The sequence below is a fragment of the Lepidochelys kempii genome, chromosome 5 (genome assembly GCF_965140265.1).
Source record: "Lepidochelys kempii isolate rLepKem1 chromosome 5, rLepKem1.hap2, whole genome shotgun sequence".
NCBI lineage: Eukaryota > Metazoa > Chordata > Testudines > Cheloniidae > Lepidochelys > Lepidochelys kempii.
Genome location: NC_133260.1, coordinates 95839805 through 95865007, shown reverse-complemented (window position 1 = coordinate 95865007; position 25203 = coordinate 95839805). Strand labels below are relative to the sequence as shown.

Here is a 25203-nt window from a genome sequence, read left to right as displayed (position 1 = left end):
GCAGATTCCATACCACGGCAAGCATGGAGCCTGCTCAGATAACCGTGGCAGTTATGAACGTAAACACCTCGCGCATTATCCTGCAGTATCTTCAGAACCAGAACCTGCAAATGCAGGCGAGGAGGCGACAACAGTGCGGTGACGAGACTGATGAGGACATGGACACAGACTTCTCTCAAAGTACAGGCCCCGGCAATTTGGACATCCTGGTGGCAATGGGGCAGGCTCATGCCATGGAACGCCGATTCTGGGCCTGGGAAACAAGAACAGTCTGGTGGGACCGCATAATGTTGCAGGTCTGGGATGATTCCCAGTGGCTATGAAACTTTCGCACGTGTAAGGGCACTTCCATGGAACTTTGAGACTTGCTTTCCCCTGCCCTGAAGCGCAGGAATACCAAGATGAGAGCAGCCCTTACAGTTCACAAGTGAGTGGCGATAGCCCTCTGGAAGCTTGTAAAGTCAGACAGCTATCGGTCAGTTGTGAATCCATTTGGAGTGGGCAATTCTACTGTGGGAGCTGCTGTGATCCATGTAACCAACGCAATCACTGAGCTGCTGCTATCAAGGGTAGTGACTCTGGGAAATGTGCAGGTCATAGTGGATGGCTTTGCTGCAATGGGATTCCCTGACTGTGGTGGGGCAATAGACAGAACGCATATCCCTGTCTTGGGACTGGACCACCTTGGCAGCCAGTACATAAACCGAAAGGGGTACTTTTCAATGGTGCTGCAAGCACTGGTGGATCACAAGGGATGTTTCACCAACATCACCATGGGATGGCTGGGAAAGGTACATGACGCTCGCATCTTCAGGAACTCTGGACTGTTTGAACGGCTGCAGGAAGGGACTTACTTTCCAGACCAGAAAATAACCATTGGGGATGTTGAAATGCCTATAGTTATCCTTGGGGACCCAGTCTACCCCTTAATGCCATGGCTCATGAAGCCGTACACAGGCACCCTGAACAGTAGTCAGGAGCAGTTCAGCTATAGGCTGAGCAAGCACAGAATGATGGTAGAATGTGCATTTGGACGTTTAAAAGTGCGCTGGCAGAGTTTACTGACTCGGTTAGACCTCAGCGCAACCAATATTCCCATTGTTATTACTATTTGCTGTGTGCTCCACAATATCTGTGAGAGTGTAAGGGGGGAACATTTATGGTGGGGTGGGTGGTTGAGGCAAATTGCCTCGCCACTGGTTATACGCAGCCAGACACCAGGGCGGTTAGAAGAGCATAGCAGGGTGTGCTGCACATCAGAGAAGCTTTGAAAACCAGTTTCATGACTGGCCAAACTACAGAGCGAAAGTTCCGTTCGTTTCTCCTTGACAAAAACCCACCCCCCTCCTTGGTTCACTCTACTTCCCTTTAAGCCAACAGTCCTCCCCCCCTTCAATCACCACTTGCAGAGGCAATAAAGTCATTGTTGTTTCAGATTTATTCATTCTTTATTAATTCATCACACAAACAGGGGGATAACTGCCAAGGTAGCCTGGGAGGGGTGAGGGAGAAGGGGAGCACTGGGTGGGGTGGTGGATGAGGGGAGGAGGGCAGGACAAGGTCACACTGCACTTAAGAACTTTTTGAATGCCAGCCTTCTGTTGCTTGGACAGTCCTCTAGGGTGGAGTGGTTGGATGCCCGGAGGGCACCTCTCCACCCCCAACCATCCCCCAGGTGTTCTTGGGCGTCTGGGTGAGGATGCTATGGAACTTGGAGAGGAGGGAGGTTGGTTACACAGGGGCTGCAGTGGTGGTCTGTACTCCTGCTGCCTTTCCTGCAGCTCAACCATACGCTGGAGCATATCAGTTTGATCCTCCAGTAGCCTCAGCATTGCATCCTGCCTCCTCTCATCACGCTGCCACCATCTATCATCTTGATCCTGCCGCCTCTCCTCTCGCATGTCCCTCCTGTCCTCATGTTCATTTTGTGCTTTCCTGGACTCTGACATTGCTTGCCTCCATGCATTCTGCTGAGCTCTTTCAGTGTGGGAAGACTGCATGAGCTCAGAGAACATTTCATTGCAATTGTGTTTTTTTCACCTTATCTGTGCTAACCTCTGGGACGGAGATGATAGTTGAAACATTTGCAGCTGCTGGAGGAAAAAAGGGGAGAGTATTATTTAAGAAGACACACTTTAGAGAACAGTGGGTAGACTCTTTCACAGTGAACCGAGCTGTTAACATTACATAGCACATGTTCTTTCGGTACAAGGTCGCCCCCCACACACACACCCAATTCTCTGGGATAATCGGTTCACCGCTCCCCCCACTGCGTGGCTAACACCGGGGATGTTTTCTTTTCAGCCACAGGCAAACAGCCCAGCAGGAACGGCCACCTCTGAATGTCCCCTTAATAAAATTCCCCTATTTCAACCAGGTGACCATGAATGAGATCACTCTCCTGAGGATAACACAGAGAGATAAAGAACGGATGTTGCTTGAATGCCAGCAAACACCGGGATCATAAGCTGCCATGCTTTGTTATGCAGTGATTCCAGACTACGTGCTACTGGCCTGCCGTGGTAACGTGGCCTGCCGTGGAAGAGGCAATAAGGCTGCCCTCCCCAGAAACCTTTTGCAAAGGCTTTGGGAGTACCTCCAGGACAACTTCATGGAGATGTCCCTGGAGGATTTCCGCTCCATCCCCAGACACGTTAACAGACTTTTCCAGTAGCTGTACTGGCTGCGAATACATCTCAAGTCTTCAGGGCAAATTAATCATTAACACGTTTGCTTTTAAACCCTGCATTATATTTGCAAAGGTACACTCACCAGAGGTGCCTTCTCCACCTTCAAGGTCTGGGAGCCCTCCTTGGGAGGGTTGGGAGGGTATTGGCTCCAGGGTGATAAACAGTTCCTGGCTGTCAGGGAGAACAGTTTCATCCTCCTCCTCATCATCATCTTCCTCGTCCCCAGAATCCTCATCCCTGTTGTGTGAGACTCCCCCCTTGCAGGAGTCCATGTACAGGGGTGGGGTAGTGGTAGGGGCACCACCTAGAATTTGTATGCAGCTCGTCATAGAAGCAGCATGTCTGGAGGTCTGACCTGGAACGGCCATTTGCCTCTTTGGATTTTTGGTAGGCTTGCCTGAGCTCCTTCAGTTTCACTCGGCACTGCTGTGGGTCCCTGTTCTACCCTCTGTCCTTCATGCCCTTGGAGATTTTTTTCAAATATTTTTGGCATTTCGTCTTTTGGGACGGAGTTCTGATAGCACGGATTCGTCTCCCTGTACAGCAATCCGATCCAGTATCTCCCGTTCTGTCTATGCTGGAGCTTTTTTGCGATTCTGGGACTGCATGGTCACCTGTACTGATGAGCTCTTCGTGGTCACCTCTGCTGATGACCTTACCACGCCGGCCAAACAGGAAATGAAATTCAAAAGTTCCCGGTGTCTTTCCTGTGTAAGTGCATCTGAGGTGAAAGTGCTGTCCAGAACAGTCACAATGGAGCACTCTGGGTTAGCTCCCGGAGGCCAATACTGTCAAATTGCGCCCACACTACCCCAAATCTGACCTGGCGATGTTGATTTCAGCGCTAATCCCCTCTTCGGGGAGGAGTACAGAAATCGATTTTAAGAGCCCTTTAAGTTTAAAAAAAAAAAAAAAAAGTGTAGACCAGGGCCTAGAGACTTCATCCTTGTTAAGTTCTTTAGGACTTTTCCATAAGGGAAGAACCAGAATATCAATTGTTGAAGACTTAGCAGGTGACAAAGAAAGGAAAGAAGCAAAGAGAGACAAAGCAAAACAATTTAATGACACAGGTTTTCAAAGTATGCAATATTGGAGACATAAGGGCCAATTGTTGTTTTCTGAATAAATGGGTAGTGCTACGGGAATTGTGAAACAATTGTATTGCCATTTTCCTTTATTCAGGTAACTTAGTATTGCTAGTTTTGTTATACTGGGGACTTGCCTATGAGAACAGGGTAATTTTTAGTGTGTGGCAGCAAGGTCCACATGGATAGTTAGTGCATGATAGACTAGTGCAAGGTAGATTTACAACCCAGCTTGCAGCACACTGACTGTATAGACAAACCCTGATTTCACAATAGCACAGTTTGTGTTAGTAGAGTTTTTGGATTTAATAGTATTATTTTCTAACATTTCTCCAAGAATTCGAAACCTGGTTCTAAAATTCTAAAACTACAAATTTCAGCTTATTTTTTGCACGTTAAAACCAGTCTGTTATAGGAATTATCCTTTAAACTACTGAGACAAATAATAAACCACATATTTAAAACACAGAACCATGTTACACTCAATTTTAAGTGCAGAACTCCTGTTGAAAACAATAGGAGTTTGTACAAGAATGGAGACTAGATTGTCTGTAAGATCCTTACTTATAAAAACCGTGACAGATTCTTAGTTATGGAGACCTAAGACAGTTGCCAAAAAGCTCTTTTATATCCAGAGCAACCAATCATAATTTAAGATATTATTCCATTTCACTTTTTGAAGATATGGAAATAATTTAATGTATAAGAATATTTTACACATTCTGGTACATAAATATAATGAAAACGGATTTTTTTTATTTTAATCACCTGAACAGAAATGGTTTGTGTTATCGAGGCTATACTTAACAGTACTAATGTATAGTTCACTTTTTATTTCTCTTATGCTAACTGTTCTCTTGGTTTCAGTTTTATGCTTCTCCAGTGGGTAAATATAGATTTCCTCTTCTTTTCATTGTTTCTAATAAAGCAGAAACAAATATTAACTTCTGATGTGTTTGCCTTAGTTTAGTCAATGATCAACATGTGCATAGCTCGCATGGGGGAATAATATTTGCACTTATGCATATTTTGAACTTTATTCCCATTTGTCCCCTTGTCTTAATGAGTGCTTGCACAATTGAGATCTCGCTTCACAATTCAAAATTTTACTATTTTTGAATTTCATATAATGTACTTCTTACGAATATAACCTAATTTCTTCCATTCTTACCCTCTCCAGTGTCCTACCTTCCCAATATAGCTTTTATTTGTCAGTGTCCATGTTGCTACAAAATTTACATTTGTTTGTCAAAGTAGAATGAACAAGAGTTGCAAACTTTTGGGTTTTTTTTCTCCTCATGTAGGACATGATGGACTCTCTCCTCCTGGATAAAAAAAAGAGAGTTTATTTAGTTTCATTTTTTGAAGGCTTGCAACGTATTATCCTATTCACTGAAGATGAGAGTGTATTTAAAGCAACATATGAAAGTGAAAAAGTAGAACTAGCAGAACAAGAAATTGTTCTATCGTTACAAGATGTTGGAATTTCTTTAGTCAACAATTATACAAAGCAAGAAGTGTCCTACATTGGAATTACAAGGTAAAGTAATCTATTAGGTAGGGAGTCACTGTAAGCATTATTTCAAGCATTTTAAACTCAGCTAGTTTTATTTTTAGTTTTATACTTTTTGGTCTGATCTAGTCGTCTTGTTGTTGGTACTAAATCATTGTGTGTTTGTAGGTTGTACTCGGAATTCCATTTCCATTTAGTTTTATGCTTCAAATTGGTATGTGCTTTTTATGGGTATGTGTGTACAGTATGTTATATTAAACTTTCTGCTGCACAGCTTCTCTCCTCATTCATCACTAATGGGTAATACCTCCCACCTGTGGAATTTGGAAGGAGTCCACACTAGTGTAGACTCCAAGTCTAAGCCCTACCCTTCAGCTTAGGCAACCAGATTGTCGTCTTCCACTAGGGGAACAAGTTAGCAGTTCAGTTTCTCCCAGCCAGTGTTTTATAACTAATTTTTATGTTTTTGTGCAGTAGCAACTTCATTTTAGCTTCTAGCTCTTCTCTCCCTCTGCTGAGTTGCGGAATTACCATAGTGTTAAGGCTATAACCCTCTATTTTCTCCTGTGTAACACTTCATGAGCAGCTCCCTCTGACCCCATCACAACAGAGAAGCCCTACTAGCATCTAACCAAGTCTGAGATGTGCTATATATTTATAAGGACTCTCAGAGGGCAAGCGATGGCGACACAAGTCACAAATCCTTACTCATCCAGAAGGGTGAGCTATTCCTCCTCTTTTTGATCAATACTCTGCATCCAGATTCTTTAAAAAACAGCTGGTGGTAACTACAGCAACGCTCAGGTTGCAAGTTATGCATCTGTATCCATTCAGGGACAAAATCCTAATCAGTGCCCACTCATATTTGCCAGGTGCTGGAAATGGTTCAAAATCAGGAGGAAGTTTTTGATCCCAATACAGAGAGCTGCTTTACCAGGGTCAAAATAGGGATGGCTCTACAAATGTTTGCCATAGTGGTAAAATTATGGTCAAAGAACCAAAACTTCATTGAATCACTATTTTTCTCACAGCAATCTCCCATAGCCAGTTGCCAACTAGGATTGCTGGTGGCATGCACAGGTGTTATCGCCTGAGTGGGATTTCTCAAAATGTGTCTCCAGAAATTCCTTCAAAGTATGTAGAACTGCACAGTAGACACAATGCAAAAATAAGCATCATTTCCACATAAAATGACCTCACTTGTGGGCAGGTAAGGACATAGAACATCCTAAAAAAACAACCTGCTTTTCACTTTAGATCCGTGCATACTCACTACAGAAGCAAGCCTGTCAGAGAGGGGAACATACCTTGGATACAAAACAAGTATGGGTCCCTCATTTTGGAAAAAGGAAGACATTAGTTCTCTCAAGCTTACATATTGTTCTGTACCATTTTTCAAAATCTCAGCACATTCATCCTTTTAGTTAACTTGGACAGCTCTGTCAGTGACGTGTCTGAACAAAAACGTAGGAATGACTCTATGGGATCAGACTAGTGGGTTCATCATGTCCAGTATTCTGTTTGTATCTGACTGGGGCCAGCGTCAGATGCTTCAGGGAAAGGTGCAAAAAACCCTGTAGTGGGCAATTCTGGAATAATTGCTTGAAAAGGAAAAGAAAATTTCCTACATCTGGTTGCTAGAGGTTGGCATGTGCTGTGAAGCATGAATGTTCACATGCTTTCCAAAACTGCAGAATAGCTAGGAGTGAAAGCTTCTTCCAGAAGCAATGTTGTGGGCAGAGAAGAATCTGATGCCATTCTGAACTGTTCATGTAAAGGATACGAAAAGAGGAGGAAAAAGAACTGAGGTCATTTTCTTAGTCTTGCACTGGCTTGGTTTGGACCTGATAGAGACAGCCAAGGAATTTCCATTGTACCTGCAGAAGAAACCAGACTTCTTCAGCCAGGGTCTCTATCTGGATATGGACCACCTACAGTTAACAGCCTGGGGTATCTAAAGAGGAGTGGGTTCTCATTTAGCCTTGTAGATGCATTTTGACATCCCAGCGGAACTCAGCCAGAACTCAATTCATTCATTGATCCGTTCAAGTTTCATTTTTGGTCTGAGGGTAAACAAGTATCCTGAAGTTCTGGTGACCTCAGCTACACTGGAATTTCTCCATGATGTTTGGTTCTTGTCCTAAAATTAACCACTATAGAACAGTAGGTACCAATTCTAATGGCAACAGGCTCTTTGACTGAAGATCCTCAGATGTCAGGGTTCATCAGGATGGCCAGAGGAGACAAGCCTGCAACCAGCTATTCTAGTTGCATTTAGAAAGAGACATTTCAGAATTAGTGCCCAAATGTTGTGGTGTGAGAAAAAGATTATTCTTATACTACCAGCAATCTTTCTGGTAAATTCTTCTTACCATACTTGTTGGGAAATGGTTCTCCCATCAATTTTTTTCATTCCTTAGCATTCCTTTAGAAAGATTTGCCATAAATGGACATTTATAAAGCTCTAAAGATGTCTCTCAAGTGTATGCAGTACACATAATAAGTGTATCCTGTTATCTCGTTTTATCCAAAATACCAGGGGTGAAATCCTGGCTCAGTTGAAGCCTGTGGAGTTTTGTATTGGCATCAGTGACAAGCACTTTAGGCCTCAAAGATGCTGCAGGCAAGATGTTAAAATCCTGCACCATTTAGCATGCTAGACATGAGTGAAACCATTCCTGGAGGAAGTTAAGCATGCTAGTGGCATTGTGGGTAGAAAATAGGGTCTGAATATCTTCTGAGGAAACTAGCAAGGTAGGTTTCTTTCCATTAAAAATATTTTGCTTCATATGGGAGGAACAGGCTATTATTCTACTGTAATATAAATTGTTCCTTATTCCTTCCCCTGCCCCACACACACACTTCTGTGATTCATGGCTCACTTCTTGCCATTTTTGCGGATGAGGTGAGAATGCTGGACAGCACAATGTGAAATTTCAGCAAATTTTCTTTTGGTTATCAGCTTCTCTCCTCATTCAGCCCACCCCGGTAGTCTGGTAAATGACCAAAATATAGTTTGTAACCAATTGAAAATTTTCCACAAAGAGAGACGTAAACATAGAATTGCCTGAAGGTTAATTAATGTAATTACAAGTTGTTGATTTAATGCTTATGATTTGTTGTTTCGCATTCATATACAATTCTGGCAAAACTCTTCTGTTGGCCTCAAATGAAGGGAGGGGCTTACTCCTAAGCCTCCAGAACAGTTCTGGGTTATTTCTGAATTCCACAGGTGAGATGCATTACTTGTTCATTAGGAATGAGGAGAGAAACTAAGATATTCAGGTAAGAAATTTTTCATTTTGTATCTTGAACAACTCTGGTAGGGGGAACTGTGTGTAGTTTTTTTTTAAACCCTCTTGGATAGATATGCAGCAGCAATCAAAATTAAATACTACCTAGTACTAATACTAAGTTGCCAATAAATAAATAAAATAACCAGAAAGAGTACTCCATGAAATTTGGTATTTTTTGTTTTTGTCTGTCATATGTTTTATATGTATTGAGGATCCACGTCCAGCAAAATATTTAAAATGATAAAATTGTCAAAATAAACTTGAAACTCCTAATCTTTCATTCTTTTATGTTTACCATTTGTTTTGTTTTCATTTACAAGTTCTGATGTAGTTTGGGAGACAAAACCCAAGAAGAAATCAAGGTGGAGGCCAATGAGCATTAAGCAAACTGAAAAGTTAGAGAGAGAATTTAAAGAATACAGTGAGCTGTCCCCTTCAGAAAACAAGATTGTTGAGCTGGAAACAAATGTTATGGTAATATTTGATAGAACTCTTTACTCTTAGATATTAATTTGTATATAGAGATATACATACATACGTACATACAGGGCAAGAGAAGAAGGAAAATTCTATACATAGCATCAAATTTGGACAAAATTCCAGTAGAGTCCATTTGAAAACCTTTCTATATATATCTCCAGAAAGGATACATTAAGACCTTGAAAGCTACTGTGTCTAGTTTGTTTTTAGCCTTTACCTTATTTAAGGAGGCATAACCGATTGCAGGTTGTGTGTTCATAAAATCTGCACACACATACACAGTCAAGGAGCATTACACTTCTTCACATGATGTTTAATACAAACTTTTTGACACTACAGCTTTTTCTGCTTACATATTTTGTTATGGAATTCTTTAAACAATTATAAATATTATCACTGCTAACATACAAGCAAATAATAAATGTATAGCTTTACTGTGGTAATATACAGCAAAGGTAACAGTATAATTAAATATGTGGTTGATAAAGTGCTATTGGTAAGATAGCATAATAGAATAGCTATGCATGTTTCATTTCTAGGCAAGGTGAATCACTTAAAGCAGTGTTTCATATCATACTGTAACTACCAAGCAGAACATTATAAATGATTTTTTTAAAAATTAAAAAGATTTGAATCTGATCTAAATAGGATCTGAATCTTCCTTTTTCTGTATGTAGTAGGTTTATACTTAAATAATTTGTGCAGGAAACTGAGTCCAGGCTCCTGCCACCTGCAAGTTTATATCTTAGGATGACATTGTTCACCATACTATTGTACATCAACTTTAGATAGCTACATGTAAATAGATGAATAAACCCTCAAAATAAGTGTACAAACTTAGGTCCTAGTCTTGCTTCCGTTGAAGTTAATGACTATCCCCGTTAACTTGAATTGGAGAACATTCTAACATTTGAGCAGTAACACTTTTTAATATTAGTTTTAAAGTTGACTTTCAAAAATGTACACTTTAAAATTAGAGTTTCTGGCTACTGAAGCACACAGCACACCTATGGGTTTTTTTATATATATTAATATTACAGGTTTGTTTAACTCCTAATGGTGGTAACATGAAAATCCAACAACCAAACGAAATTCCTGTAAGAAGAAATTATTTGCCAGCTTTAAATGTAGAATATAGTACATCTGCGCATCAAAAGTCCGTCAGAGTCCAAGTTTACTGGATACAGGTGAGTCTTCCAAAGAACTAAAATGTATGATGACAGACTTAGTAAAGTTACTGTTCAAGAATTGTTTACAATGTTAGGGCTACAGAAATTAGTTTTTCTAAGTTTTGTAACCCAAATGATCTTTTTCAGGAATATATTGAACGCTTTTTGGATCAGTCACTTTTGTGTTTGGCGTGTGTAAAGGATATTTTAGTGTTTCTGTATGTTGCTTACCTAGAGTTTCTTTTTTAATTTTTAATAAACAGTTGCTACTTGAACAGCTAACATACATCATCTTATCCTGTCCTTACCCTTGTCAGATACAAAACCAGATTCCTGGAGCCATATTTCCTTCTGTGTTTTATCCTATTAAACCTCCAAAGTCCATCACCCTGGATTCAGGTTTGTGGATATAGTATAATATATTTCACAGTTCTTACAGAAATATAAATATATATGTTATGTGCATTTGTAAGTGGTTTAGGTTGTCACTATAAGCAGAATAGAAGTTGGTCTCTTTAAAACAGAAAGATGTGCATGAAAAAGAGAGAGGCCACTATCAGTTAAATGACCATAAAACTTGATAACTACAGAGAAAACAAATATTAATATTAAGGAATGAATGATCCAGCCCATCCACCTAAAACCAAATGTACTATGACTGGAAGGCATATTTGGGTGAAATTCTCGTAATTTTAACCAAAAAAAAACCAAACCCCTCTTTCATGCCACCAACATTAGATGTTTCATCCACTATACATAATACTTATTTGACACACACTTTTAATACTCTGAGAATGCACACACTTCCCCAAATTTACAACTGGTGCAAGTTGAATCATTTAAATCAATAGAGTTGCACCTTGCTTACACCAGGTTTGAATTTTGTCCTCAATCTTTGTTGTCATAGCACAGAAAAAGAAGATATGAAGTTTAAAAAAAACACTGCTGGCCAGTGGTTCTCAACCTGCGGCCCGTGTGATATCCTCAGGGCCATACAGATAGTACTGGATGCAGCCCACAATGGTATTTAGGTTAAGAACCACTGCTATAGACCATAAGAGTAAGGATACACTCCAGAGCTATTTCAAAGCCTCAGTTGTAGCCATTCAACCCATAGTTTTTTTTATATATATTTAGTAAGGAAAGGCAACTAGAAGGCAAGCAAGTGGCTCATCATCTAGGGGTCCGATCCTTAATTGGAGTGAGAGTTTCTGGTTCTGTTCTAGTTGCATCCTTGATGTGATTTGTGATGAGCAGTGGGGGTTCTAACTTTGTGGTTACAAGGAAGTTATATTATATCCATGAAAAGCAAATGTACAGGTGAGGAACTCCTTGGGGAAACGTTAGAGAAATTAGTAGCTGAGAATAGAGAAAGGACTCAACCTTCACTATCAAAGCCAGCATAGAAGTCAGTTGGTTGCTCCCAACACCAACTTTATCTGAGAAGGGACTATTACCTTAGCTGAAGGGAAAATGTGGGGCAGGAGTTCCCAATAAAACCTAGATAAATTTTCCTCCAAGCCTTCAAAATCTTCAGCATGACAAAGAAAAAAAATAGAGCATTTGTGTAGGAGAACTCACAATTCATGTACAAGCCTTTTTTTCCCATATTCTCCTCTCCCAGAGTCTTAGGAAATTGTAGGTAGAAGTCTCGGCAAGGCACTGGTTGCAATTTACGCATCTATACCCATATATAGACAACATGCCAATCAGTGCTCTGTCCAGAGAAACAGACCAATTCCTAATGGGAAAGAATTCATACCTACCAGTTATTGAATAGCTCATCTTGATTTTGAACTCCAGTGCAAAGAGTTACTCACCCAGTGGTCAAAACAGGCAGGGGTCTGGACATAAGTTTACTATCATGGTAAAGATTTTTTAGAGATGCAAAATTCCATTCCATTTTCTGGGAGTTGTCATCTATAGACAATTATGTCCAGTGGCTAGGATGTGTGGTGCCATGCATTGGCATCATTCCCTGAATGGGTTTCTCAGAACGCACCTACAGAAATTCCTTCTGAGGACATGGAAACATGCACCTGATAAAATGCAAAATTAGGTATCCTTTTTGGATCGCAACCAGATGTCCCTTTCTGGGGCAGGTAAATACAAAAAACATTCTGAAAGCCAACCCAATATTTGCTCTAAACACTTGTATACTCATTTTGGAAGCAAGTTTCATAGGATGAAGAACATACTTGGAAGACAAATTTCCAAAATCTTAATACACATCGACAGCAATACTATGTCTCAGCCAGAACAAGCACATCCCACAAAAAAATTGACATAGGAGATTGGGCCAGTTGTCGATTGAGTCCAATATCTTGTCTATGACTGTGGCTAGCATCAGCTGCTTCAGAAGAAGGTACAAGAAGCCACATTAGTGGACTATTATGATGCTCACAAAGGAAGTTTCCTCCTACTTTCTGTTACGGATTGGCTTCTGATCTGAGCATGAACGTAGATAGCTCTTCCCAAACCAGGGAGTAACCAGAGGTTAAAGCTTCTCTGCAGCAATGGAAGTAATGTCCTGGGCAGAGGGCATTTTCTGAGTTTTCAAGACAACTTACTTAAAGGATATAGAAAAGGAAAGGGGAAGATTGAAGGCATCCTCCTAGTCTTCCATTGCAGAAGGCCCTTTGGACTTGTTGGGCGGTCAAGGGACTGACAGTGCACCTGCAGAGAAGACCAGGACTCTTGAAGCATCAGGATTGGGAATACCTACAGTTAACAGCATAGTTATTGAAAAAGACGTATAGTTCAGCAGGATTTCTCTGATCGTCTCTCATACATTTTTGGAGTCCAGATAGAACTCAACCAGGAAATCTCATTAATTAATTTGGTCCAATTATATTGCTAGTGTCAGGGGAAACAAAGCTCTTTGGGGGGCAGGGACTGCCTCTTTGTACAGTACCCAGGCCATTGAGGCCCCAATCTCTAGATGCTACAATACAAATATAATAATAATCACAAAGTTCTGGTGATCTCAGCTACTTTAGAGTTTCTTCAGAATGATTTGATTGGATTCCTATAAACAAGCATCCTAGAAATGTGGTATCAGCCCTTGTGGCATTCTATAGGTAGGCACTTTGGGCTGTCCCTTTGAGTATCATCAGATGCCAAGATTAATTAGAATGACATTACCTCCAAAAGGTAATTAATTATATCAAAAGTTAGGTTTTGGAATTAATTCCCCTATCTGTACAAGACCCATATTGCTGTTGCCATATGAATAAGGTTATTTTTGTAGCTCCAGAAATGTTTCTGCTCAAGATGAATTCCTTTTTCCACAATTCCTGGAAAATGGTTCTCCCATCATTTTGTTCTGACCCTTAGCATTGCTTTGGAAGGTTGTGGCATAAATGGGCATTCGTAGTCTATGACTACAGTAGCCTAAACACTACAGTAATAAAAATAATACTTAAAACTAATGGCTGAAGCATGTGGAGTATATACACCAGTTGTCCCAGTTCATCTCATTCTATCCAAATTGCCAAGGCCTGGGTGCATCAAAGTGGCTGCAAGCTGGATTTTAAATCCTGCACCAGTTGGCATCCTTTTGTGATTCACTGTTTATTACTTCCCACTGAGGGATGAGGAGAAAAGCTATATAATTGAATGAGAAATTTCCTAGCTGATAATTTTCATTATGTTAGCAGCTTCTCTCCTCATTAAGCCTATCCTAGTAGCCTGGAAAATTAGCATATAAATGGTTTGTAGGTTGTTGTAGCCGTGCTGGTCCCTGGATATTAGAGAGATATGAAGTAGGTGAATTAATTATTTTTATTGGACCAACTTCTGTTGGTGAAAGAGACAAGCTTTTGAGGTTAAACAAAGCTTATCACTTTTACCAACAGAAGTTGGTTCAGTATTACCTCACCCATGGTGTGTCTCAGAATACAAATAGAAATTTTTCTTGAAAGGGAGACATAGACATATTACAATCTTAACTTGATATTCATTAATCAGTCTTACCTTAATGCTAATAATTGGTTTCTGGAGTGTTCCTACAGCTTTAGAAGACCTCTTCCAGAGTTGTAGGGTGGGGCTTAGTGCTGGAGCCTCCATCAACAGTATTAGACTTGGAATCTTCTCTCCTGGTATACTCTGAGCCAGTTTGTGGACTGGAAGCATTAAAGGCATAGCTCTCGATCGCCTCTGTCTTGCAGCGGTTCCTTACAAATGAAATACCGTGCTTGGTCTTCTGCTTTTCCCCCTGCTTTGCCATTTGGGGTGGGATGGAGGTTGAAGAAAGAGGCCAAGAGTGGGTGCTGTGTACATATTCCTTTCACATAAAAAGTGTGTGTGATGGGAAGGAGGTGATCCCTGTCTGAAAAAGGGCTGGGGAGGAGAAAGAGAAGCTCAGGAAAATAAGAAAGGAATGGACTATTTGCAGGGTGAATAAAAATCAGTGGTGTTTTTTTTTTAATTTAAAAGGTTAAATTGTTTTTAAATTAAATACAGGTTTATTTTTAAACACATGATTTAACATATTTGAAATTGACAACTGAAGTTAAGGCCTAAACTTCTTATAGTATATTAAAATTAATGCAAAGTAAAATATTAAGCAGCACGTTTGCTGCCAATTTTTAAAGAAATTCAAGCCACTGAACTGCTGGAAGTCCATGGCTAAAACCTGGTACCAGAGTTTGCTGAAATGCTAAACCAGCTTTTGACATCCGAAGCCTCTTCTGTAAGTTTATAGATAATATTTTCTTCCTTTGTTTGTTCAGCTATGTCAGTGCAGTGACTAAAGTTTATTCGAAGTTAAGAAACAATTTGGGAGTTTGGAAAACAAACTTTCCTGCTTTTTTTAATCTGTGAACAAAAACTAGGTCTGAGAAGGTTAGAGCTACTAATTCTAAAATCTTGAAGGACATAGTGACTAAAAACAATCAGTTCAGTTCACTAACTACAGATAATACTTCCTTTGTTTAATGAATAAGCCAATATTTAATGCAAAACGTATTGTGGTAAACTTTTTTTAATGTATCCAGCACTTTTCAGGTTGGGGTTTTGTTTTTGTTTTTTTTCAAAAAACCTTGCTGTCTTTGTGCAAGTTTAATTGTATTTGAATGTCCATCCAAATAGATCTTGACACAAATCGCAAGTAAAAAAATTAATGTAGTAAATAAGAAGTGCACTGTTCACCATTTTGCAACATACAAAAAATACAAATTTCAGTAAATGTGGGTTAAGACACACAGTTGCTTTAAATAAGTGTATAGATATGGTATATCCTCCTGGCTAGCAAAAAGAAACACCAAAGTTAGTATAAATTGTATATTTAGTTTAGTTTATTAACGAATGAGAATCAGCCTTTCTTTATGAAAATAACTGAAAAGCACAAATGCAAAACATGATTAAAATCATTTATTTAAATCAAGGTTCCCTGCTTGCTGATTTAAATTATGATTAAAATCAGTTATTTATATAGCTTTGATGTAAGTCATTCCACCCCCGCTATTTGTTGATATTCAGTAGCTTTGAATGTTGATAAGTTAGGGTGAAGGCACTGGACTGCTCTTACATTTATATCACCAGCCAGTGTTTTTAGTGGGAAGAATGGGCATGTCTTAGCTCCAGACATGAGCTGGTGTTGCCACTGATATTTGTGTGATGAAAGGTATACCCCATTAGTGGGGGGAAAGGTCTGGAGCCAGAATAGATCATTTTTAGCTATAAGTCTCTGTATGCAATACAAAAAAGTGTTGATTTTTTGTTTAATTTGAGTGAATGTATTGCTTATGCAAGGCTTAGATCAGTAGCCTTGGAAATTGGATAGGTATGGTTCAGGCATCTGCAGTGCAAATTTGACAGGTCAATGCTGTAGATCCATGGTTCTCAACCAGAGGTACTTATACCCTCGGGGTATTCAGAGGTCCTTCAGGGGGTACATCAACTCATCTAGATATTTGCCTAGTATTACAACAGGCTACATAAAAAGCCCTATCAAAATCAGTACAAACTAAAATTTCATACAGTGACTTACTTATACTGAAATTTATGTACAATATTTACATTCCAATTGATATATTTTATAATTATATGGTAAAATGAGAAAGTAGGCAGTTTTTCGGTAATGGTGTGCTGAGACACTTTTGTATTTTTATGTCTGATTTCATAAGCAAGTAGTTCTTAAGTGAGGTGAAACTTTAAGGGTACACAAGACATATCAGACTCTCAAAAAGGGTACAATAGGCAGGAAAGGCTGCTGTAAATGTTGACTGCTGCAGAGATTATCTGCAGAAATTAGAGAGCTCATTTCCCATGTGTATAATCTTCCTACTGTATTTGCCACTCCATGCATCTGATGAAGTGGGTTTTAGCCCACAAAAGCTTAGGCCCAAATAAATTTGTTAGTCTCTAAGGTGCCACAAGTACTCCTTGTTCTTTTTGCTGATACAGTCTAACACGACTACCACTCTGAAACCTGTCTCCATTACTGGCCATTTTAAAATCAAGATTGGATGTTTTGTAAAGATAAGCCCTAGCTCAAACAAGAATTAATTCAGGAAAGTCTTTGTTATGTGGGAAGTTAAACTAGATAATCACAATGGTCCTTTCTGACCTTAGAATATATGAATAAAAGATTAAATTATAGCATTAGCTATATTATATATAGCTAAAATAACCTCCAAAGCATTCATTTGCTATCAAGTGAAAATGCTATGTTTCTAATAGTTGGTAGGCTGGAGCAGAGTTTTTTGATGTTCCATTTCCGTCTCCTCTTCCCCCCTGCCTGCTCCTCTTACTTCTCCTTCATTTGAATCACATGAGTGCCCATTCCTTCCATTGTATTCTATTTTATGGGATTTAAATACTGCAGATAATCAGGATCATAAATGGCATTTTTATATCAGGAAAATTTAGTTCATACATATTTCTTATAAAACCTATACTGACCTCTTGGTTTTACCTCTTTATAGCACCAAAGCCGTTTATTGATGTGAGTGTTGTCATGAGGACTGCAGGGCATTCTCAAATATCGCGTATTAAGTAAGTATATTTTACATATTCCATTATGGTGGAACGTTTAAACTTTCCAAAACCATTATCTTTTCTTCTAGCAGACGTACTCTTTCAATTAATAGAAAACTCCTTGTTGTGTGCTATTTTCCTTATGTGCTATTTTCCAAAAATTTTTGGAGTCCTGTCTGTATTACATTTCTGATTGTAACATATAGGAAGATGTGTATTTTTATGTACTTGCAATGAAAAATAGCTAAACTGATTTTGCTCACACTTTTGGAAATAAACTTCACTTGTGGACTGAGACAAAGCAAGGTAAATTTCAACCCAAAAGAAATTAATTTCAGAAAGATAGCAGTTGGGGGAAAAATGGAATGTGGAACTCAGGCTTATTTGACCTGTTAGTTACCTGTGTGAGCACTAACAGTTCTGCATTAGAGCAAGCATTTGTTAACAGTGTCACATATACAGCATTTGTTTAAGTTAAAAGGTGTTATATAGTGAAATTATTTCTGGTTATAGCAAATGTGGAGTTCAAATGTTACACTTCTGTTGTTGTTGTTCATATTGCCATAGCACCTTGGAACCCTGGTCAGAGATCAGGACCTCATTGTGCTAGATGCTGTTCAAACACAGAAGAAAGAGATGATCCCTGCCCCAAGGGGCTTGCAGTCTAAAGTATAAGACAAGAGAGATCAGTGATAGATATAAGACCGATGTGGAGTACAAGTAAACAAAGAGTACTGGTCAGTATGATAAGCAGTGAGTGGTCTCTACACACAAGCAGCCTAACTGTTGTCAAATTTTTAATAGTATTCATGGCAAAGAAGAGTCTTGAGGAGAAGGATAAGGTTTTTTTGGATGCTCACTGGGAGCACCTCCAAACCTTCTTTGACAAATGGCAGTGGATTGTTTAAGGAATTATTTTGTATCTATAGTTCATAAATAGCTAGTTTTAATACAATTTGAAGCTTTGCTTTTACAAACAATAAATTGCTGCTGTTTAATAGTTTATTGTTTTACTGTCATATCTAGGTACTTTAAGGTGCTGATTCAGGAAATGGATCTCAAATTAGATCTTGGATTCCTGTATGCATTGGCTGAACTCTTTACACAGGCTGAGGTGCCCAAAGACCAAGAGGTAGAAGTCTTTTTCATAAACAGAGAGTGTATTTTTAATTTGTAAAACATTACACAGATGTATGCAGCTTGGGCTTCTGCTGCTGTAGGCAGTGTAACAAAGTTCCTCTTCTACCTCGGTGGGTCCTGCGCTTTTTGGCAGATTTGCTTACCTCAGAGATTCACGGCAGCTCTCAGTTTGGCCACTTTTGTGGCTCAGATCCTCTGTTCACTCAGATGACCTCATCACTGGCCAGCATGGGGAAAAGGAAAGAGAATAATCCCCGCAGTCTCTTCTGATCCACCATGTGGGTCGGGGAACAACCCAGAGACCTTCCCCTCTGGTGGAACCCACAGTCCAGGTCAACTCCTCCTGTGTCTGATCAGGAGTTGGGAGGTTTGGAGGGAACCCCGGGCCCGCCCTCTACTCCAGGTTCCAGCCCAGGGCCCTATGGACTAGAGCTGTCTAGAGTGCCTCTGGAACAGCTGTGCCACAGCTATAACTCCCTGGGCTACTTCCCCATGGCCTCCTCCCAACACCTTGGTTTATCCTCACCACAGGATCTTCCTCCTAGTGTCTGATAATCCTTGTACTCCTCAGTCCTCCACCAGTACGCCTTCTCATTCTCAGCTCCTAGTGCCTCTTGCTCCCAGCTCCTCGCACTCACACCACAAACTGAAGTGAGCTCCTTTTTAAACTCAGGTGCCCTGATTAGCCAGCCTGCCCTAATGGATTCTGGTAGCTTTTTAATTGGCTCTAGGTATCCTAATTAGCCTGCCTGTCTGAATTTGTTCCAGCAAGTTCCTTCTTGTTCTGGAACTGCCCCTGTTACCTTACCCAGGGAAGATGGACCTGCTTAATCTGGGACTAATATATTCGCTACCATGGCCGAGGCATGTTTGGCATCATGGAGAAAGTCAAATGACATTTCTTTGTGAAGCTTGTAGAAGGCCCACCTACCCCTCTGGAAGCTAAGGAATATGTGCAGCAGCTCCAAAACAGAACCATTATTCATACACTATGACACCCTAATCCAGCTGTATATATATTCTTCATAGTTTGAAAATGTGTAAATAAAAATAAGATTGTAAGACCAAAAAAGCCCCTACTCTCCTGTAGCCATCTGGCCTGACCCTGTCACAGCAGTAACAGCTGACAATGATGCCCATGGTACAGATTGAGCAAGATTCACAGGATTGCTGTTGAGCTACAGTTTTTAGTAGCTGTTTACTGTCCCATGTAGACAGCAGGTTTTCTGCTTCTCCTTTCCCCTCATTTTGGCATAACATACAGGGAAGGAATACAGGCCTCAGAATAGAAAATGAGACGGACATTGTGCAGGAGCCAGGATCCAGCTCCCTCTTCCTAGTAGCAGGCTGATCCTTTGCACTATGGGCAAAGTAAGGAAAAGAGGGACAACAGTCATCCTTCCCTGAGCCTTCCAGGAGGACTAGGAGAAGCGAGACCCTCAGAGAGGAAAGTAGGGGAACAGATTCAACCACGACAAGCTTTCCCCTCTCCTCCCTGGAGAGGAAGGGAAAAAAGATCCTGGCATGTGGGAAGAGGATTCCAACGTCTAAGTGAGGTGCCACTGGATTGAGTATGTGGAAGGAGAACGGAAGACAAGTGATTGTGGAGTGTTATAGCGTGAGGGATAATGATCAGGTCTGCTGCAGTTGTAAGAGTGCATTGTGTGTTTGGGGATGAGAGATAGTGGTGCTGCACAAATGAAAGGGAAATCGTAAGAATTTGGATTGAGAGAGTACGTGAATGGATTGGGGAAGTGATAGACTGGAACTGTAGCCATTTCAGCAACTATAACAGTTACACTTGGATCCTATATAGGACTGCACATCTGTTGATCTCAAAGAGCTTAGCAGAAAGGAAGTATCATCCTTCTCTTGAGACAAAGAGAGGTGAAGTGACTGCCCAAAGTCTCTCAGCAGGGAAGTGGAAGAGGCAGTAAGTAGTATGTTCTCTAGGGACTTTTGCTACAACAAAAAGAAAACATAGACAGTCTCAACCATACCATACACAAAGGACAAATTCACCTATTTTTTACCATCAATAGCTTTCAGAACCCCCCAGGAAATGTCAAAAAATGCAGAAGAAAAGACCACCTGGCTGCTTCTACTTTTTCATCAAATCAACGTCAATCAACAAGCATCCCTTTTGACAGGATTCATAATAGCTACAGACCAAACATTACTTCAGATCTAGTGATCTCTCCTTTTTTCTCTACTGCCTTTGGACGTGGTCTTTTCTGGTTTTGGAGAGCATGGAATATTAGTATATCAGACAAATGGGTGTTGGAAATTATTTCAACAGGTTATACCGTCAAGTTTCATGCCATACCCATCTCCCTGTCCCTTTTCAGGGACCGCAACACATGAGAGGCTTCTAATTTAAAAGGTAGATTCTTTCATTCAGCCGGGGGCGATAGAAACTGTTTCCTCCTTAGCACAGAGCGTAAGTTTTTTATTCCAAATATTTCCTCATATTCAAAAAGAAGGCAGAATGGAAGCTCATCCTAGATCTCAGAATGTTCAGTGTCTTCATTCACAGTTGAATATTCATAGTGGTTACACTGGCCTTCATAATACTGATGCTAGATGAGAGTGATTGGTTTCTAGCTCTTGACCTGAAGAATGCTGCTGCTTGGAGTAGTGTCCCTATGGTTGCTCCACTGTTGATGTGTTTGTGTCCCTGTGTTGCTGATTGGAGAACTTCAGTAGCAGTGTCCTTTAGGCTCACACATGTGCTGCCTCTCCTCCTGCTGTGCCATGAGGCTAGTCAGTGCGCGCGAGCTAACACCCCTCAGTTCCTTTCTCAACTGCCCCTGGCTAGAGATGGGGCCATTCATAGTCCGTTAGGACCATTATTTTTGATTTACGTTTCTGTAGTTAGCCTCCTAGTTCTTAGTTGTAGTTCTAGTTGTACTTTTTTTCCCATTTAAAAAAAAGACTTTAGTTCCTTTTCCCGCTCCTTTCATTAACAGGGTTTGCCCAGCTCACTGGGCAAGACAAGCACTCCCAATGCCTTTGCCTGTCGCAGACAAGCACTCCCAGTGCATTTGCTGTCTTGGGGAAGGCCACATTCAAAAAAAGTGTGTTCTTTGCAGCAATTCAAGCCCTAATCTACTAAAGATAGAGAACTCAGGCAGCAGATTATCTTCATGAAGGCAGCTCTCTGACCCTCTCTGGATCCTACCACGAGTCACCTGGCAGATGTGAGTCTTCCCCACAGCCCTCAATATCAAAAGGCTATGGGTTGAAGAAACACTGATACCTCATACAAATCCTCAAAAAAGAGATCGGGAAGTCCTCACCATGAGCTCTGAGATAGCCATAAACGTTCTTTGGCACGCTTGGTATCCTCGCTACAGCTGGCTCCAAGACCTTCTCAGTCCAGTACCTGTGGCTCACGGAAGTCCTTAGTGGCAGGTACCGTTGAGAACCCAATGGACGCAATGAGCATGGACATTGAATCAACAGCACCAAGGGGCAAAGACAGAATTAAGCACTCCTCTAAGAAGGTTCCAGTATTGGTACAACCCTCAACACTTCACCCGGCACCAAAATGACTGGTACAGGCAAGAGCCCCAACTCCCCCGGCACTGAGTCAGTCAACACCACGGGAATTCCAACACTCCAGGGACCCCTGCATAACAGACGTACCAGGGTCTTCTCTTCTTGGTGCTGGGACTTCCGCATCAAGTCTTCCCTCAGCACAGGAGTCTTCCCCGCTGCTGTTCCATGCTCCCAGTGAAGGCTCGGACAGTGAACCTGACGAGGTGGCATCTCAATACTCCTCACAGACTCCTTACAATGCCCAATACCAGCAGAGCCCTTGAGGATATCCTCAGATGGCCCCACCACCACCATCTTGGTATGGTTATCCATGGGCACCACCACCACTGACCTCTGTGCCACCACCCAAGTGGCCATAATGGGATCATTGGGCTGCATATCGCCACCATGCCTCTCGAGCCTCTAGCCCCAGTTGAGAGCACCCTTTCGGCCACAGCATCCTGAGTTTCAGAACTTCTGAAAGAAATTGTGGAGAAACAGGAGGATGGTGTTGAGGAAGATATGACCCCAAGGACCATTTCCTCCTCCTCCTCAGATGAGGTCATTAAGGCTTCCCTGTCCTCTCTGGCCGATGATTTTTGCCTCTTCCAGGACCTAGCAATGAGAGTGAGGACATTCTCCATATGCCACTAGAAGCAGTCAAAGACACCCACTGTCATCTCCTTGACATACTCCCCTCATCCTCTTCCTTAAAAATCACCTACCTACTAACGAGGCCGCTCTAGACGCAGCAAGAACCATCTGGAAGACCCCAGCATCAGTGGCACCTACCTACAAGTGGGCGGATAGAAAAAATTGTCCCAGCAAAGGAGACTGAATTCCTCTTCTCCCATCCTCCACCCCACTCCATCGTGGTGGATACCGTTCACTCCCGCAGCCATCAATATCAAATGAGGTCCACTCGCTAGGACTGGGACTGGAAATGTTTGGACCTTCTTGGGAGAAAAGTACTCGGCCACACTTCAGTTTCGAATTGCCAATTACCAAGCGCTCTCAGTGAAATAAGACTCTGTAAATTGTTTGAAACTGAACAATTGTATTAAATAGCTCCCTGAGTCTCATTGAGACTTTGAGGGCACTAAGCTCTTAGTGAAAAAGACCAGTGCCTCTCTTCACACCCTGAAGGATTCTCAGGCCACTCTGTGTTTTCGGGGCATCTGCATGCCAGGACAGAAGAGAAAATTTGAATCCACAGAACCCGCATAAAGCCACGCGCCTCACAATACCAGGTCAATGCTACTACAAGCCACAGAGGAAGAAAACTAAGTTTTAGAGGCATAAACCATCTGGCCCGCAATCATCCTCATTCCAGCCATCCACGTCCAAGCACCAATTTTGACATGTTGGTTGAGATGCCAAAAGACTACTCCCCCACAACTGCTACAAGTGCTACATCACTGCTACCCACCCATTTGGCCACTGGTTAGCAGCATTCTGCAGCACCTGGGAATGCATAACATCAGACCGATGGGTCCTAGCAATCATTCACAATGGGTACTCTATCCATTTTACCTCCCTATCCCCTCCACAACACCCTTCGCTGTCCCTCTTCAGGGACCCTTCTCACAAGAATTTACTATGACAAGAGGTAGATCGTCTCCTCCAATTAGGAGCCTTAGGAACCACTACCTCAACATCTACAAGGCAAAGGGTTCTACTCTAATTATTTCCTAATATCCAAGAGAAAGGGAGGGTGGAGACCCATACTTGACCTCAGTGCTCTCAACAAGTTTGTCGAGGCTCAAAAATTCAAGATGGTCACTTTAGCAATGATCATTCCAACATTTGAACAGGGAGACTGGTTTTCAGCCCTCAACCTTTAGCATGCCTATAGTAGTGCCTACAGGCCTTTTTCATATTTCAATCCTATCGACTCTGGGATAATTTCTCAGACCACTACCAGAAGAGGATGCTCCGCTTTGGACTATTCAATGGCCCTGAAAGCATTTTCCAAGGCTGTCAGTAGTGGCCGCCCACTTACGCTCCCAAGGGATCATGATTTATCTTTATCTGGATGATTACCTCCTCAGAGCCCAGTCTCTTCAAGAGTCTCACCGAGTCACCAAAGCTGCAATGCACTTGTTTACAGAAGTGGGTCTACAGATCAACTCCCAGAAATAAACCGTCACTTCAGAGCTACACCTGGAATTCATAAGTGCCAACCTCAACTCTTTGCAGGCCAGAGCTCTCCTACCTCAATAAAGCTTCCTCTCTTTGGCCACAATCATAGAGCCCGTTCAAAACAGCCCACAAATATCAGCCAGACACTGCCTACAACTCTTGGGGCACGTGGCAGTGGGCACAGCAGTAATACCACATGGCAGATTTCACATGCAGTGCCTCCAGATGTGGTTCAGCTTGGTTTACAGACCAAACAGGGACAGGATAGACAAACCCTTGTCACTGCCCACCAGGGTCAAAATCTTCTTAGATTGGTGGAAAGACCCAACCAACATTTGCAAAGAGATCCCCCTCTCACAAATCATTCATCATTCCTTCTCACCACCGACACATCCCTTGTAATGTGGAGTGTGCATCTAAACAGCCTTACAACACAAGGCAAATGGTAACCCAAGGAGATATCCCTTCACATCAACCTCCTCAAACTAAGGGCAGTCAGGAATGCGTGTGCCTGTTTCCTCCTGCTAATCAAAGGATCACACACGAGAGTCACGCAGCCTGCAGGTACCATATATATTGACAAGGGGGAGCCCGATCACCCTCCCTTTGCTTGGAGATGAGACTATGGAACTGGTGTATTTCCCACAGTGTCACACTGTCAGCAGCCTACCTCCTGACCACCCAGCTCAATAGTGGACAGCCTCATTCACAAATTCCCACTTGACTACGAGTGGCAGCTAGGCCCAGTAGTACTCCACGTTCTATTGAGGCAGTGTGGCAGACTGACCACAGACTTGTTCCAGAGCTGCTTCATTTATCCACTTGTCCTCTAATCTGTTTATCTTTAAAGATAAGATCTGTTGACTTACAATGAGGGAATGATTCACCATCCAAAACCAGCTCTCTCTTTCCTTTCACTGCTTGGTCCTTCGATAGTTCTCAGAAATAGAAAAAATTGTGTTCGTCAGATGTACAAACCATCTTGAGCAACAGTTGAAAAGATTCTAAAAGAAAAACACTCTGCAGAGTGTAAAAGATGTGTTGTCTGGTGTGATCAGCAGAATGTTGTCCCAATTACCTTATGTATTATTCTTTCTCTGAAGTTCTCAGGTCTCACTTAGCTCTCTAAGGGCACATCTCGTGGACATGAGTGCCTTCCATTCCCCA

General features: G+C 41.5%; 1 protein-coding gene across 5 annotated transcripts in view; it reads left to right on the top strand.

The window, feature by feature from the left end:
• VPS13A (vacuolar protein sorting 13 homolog A) overlaps nucleotides 1-25203 on the top strand; it is a 259919-nt gene that overhangs the window by 191370 nt on the left and 43346 nt on the right. For all 5 annotated transcript variants that reach the window (XM_073345105.1, XM_073345103.1, XM_073345104.1 and 2 more), the window contains 6 exons: nucleotides 5080-5315; nucleotides 8905-9058; nucleotides 10105-10251; nucleotides 10551-10632; nucleotides 17163-17232; nucleotides 18241-18346. In XM_073345105.1, coding sequence (XP_073201206.1) covers nucleotides 5080-5315; nucleotides 8905-9058; nucleotides 10105-10251; nucleotides 10551-10632; nucleotides 17163-17232; nucleotides 18241-18346 — 795 coding nt within the window. The remainder of the gene's footprint in view (nucleotides 1-5079; nucleotides 5316-8904; nucleotides 9059-10104; nucleotides 10252-10550; nucleotides 10633-17162; nucleotides 17233-18240; nucleotides 18347-25203) is intronic.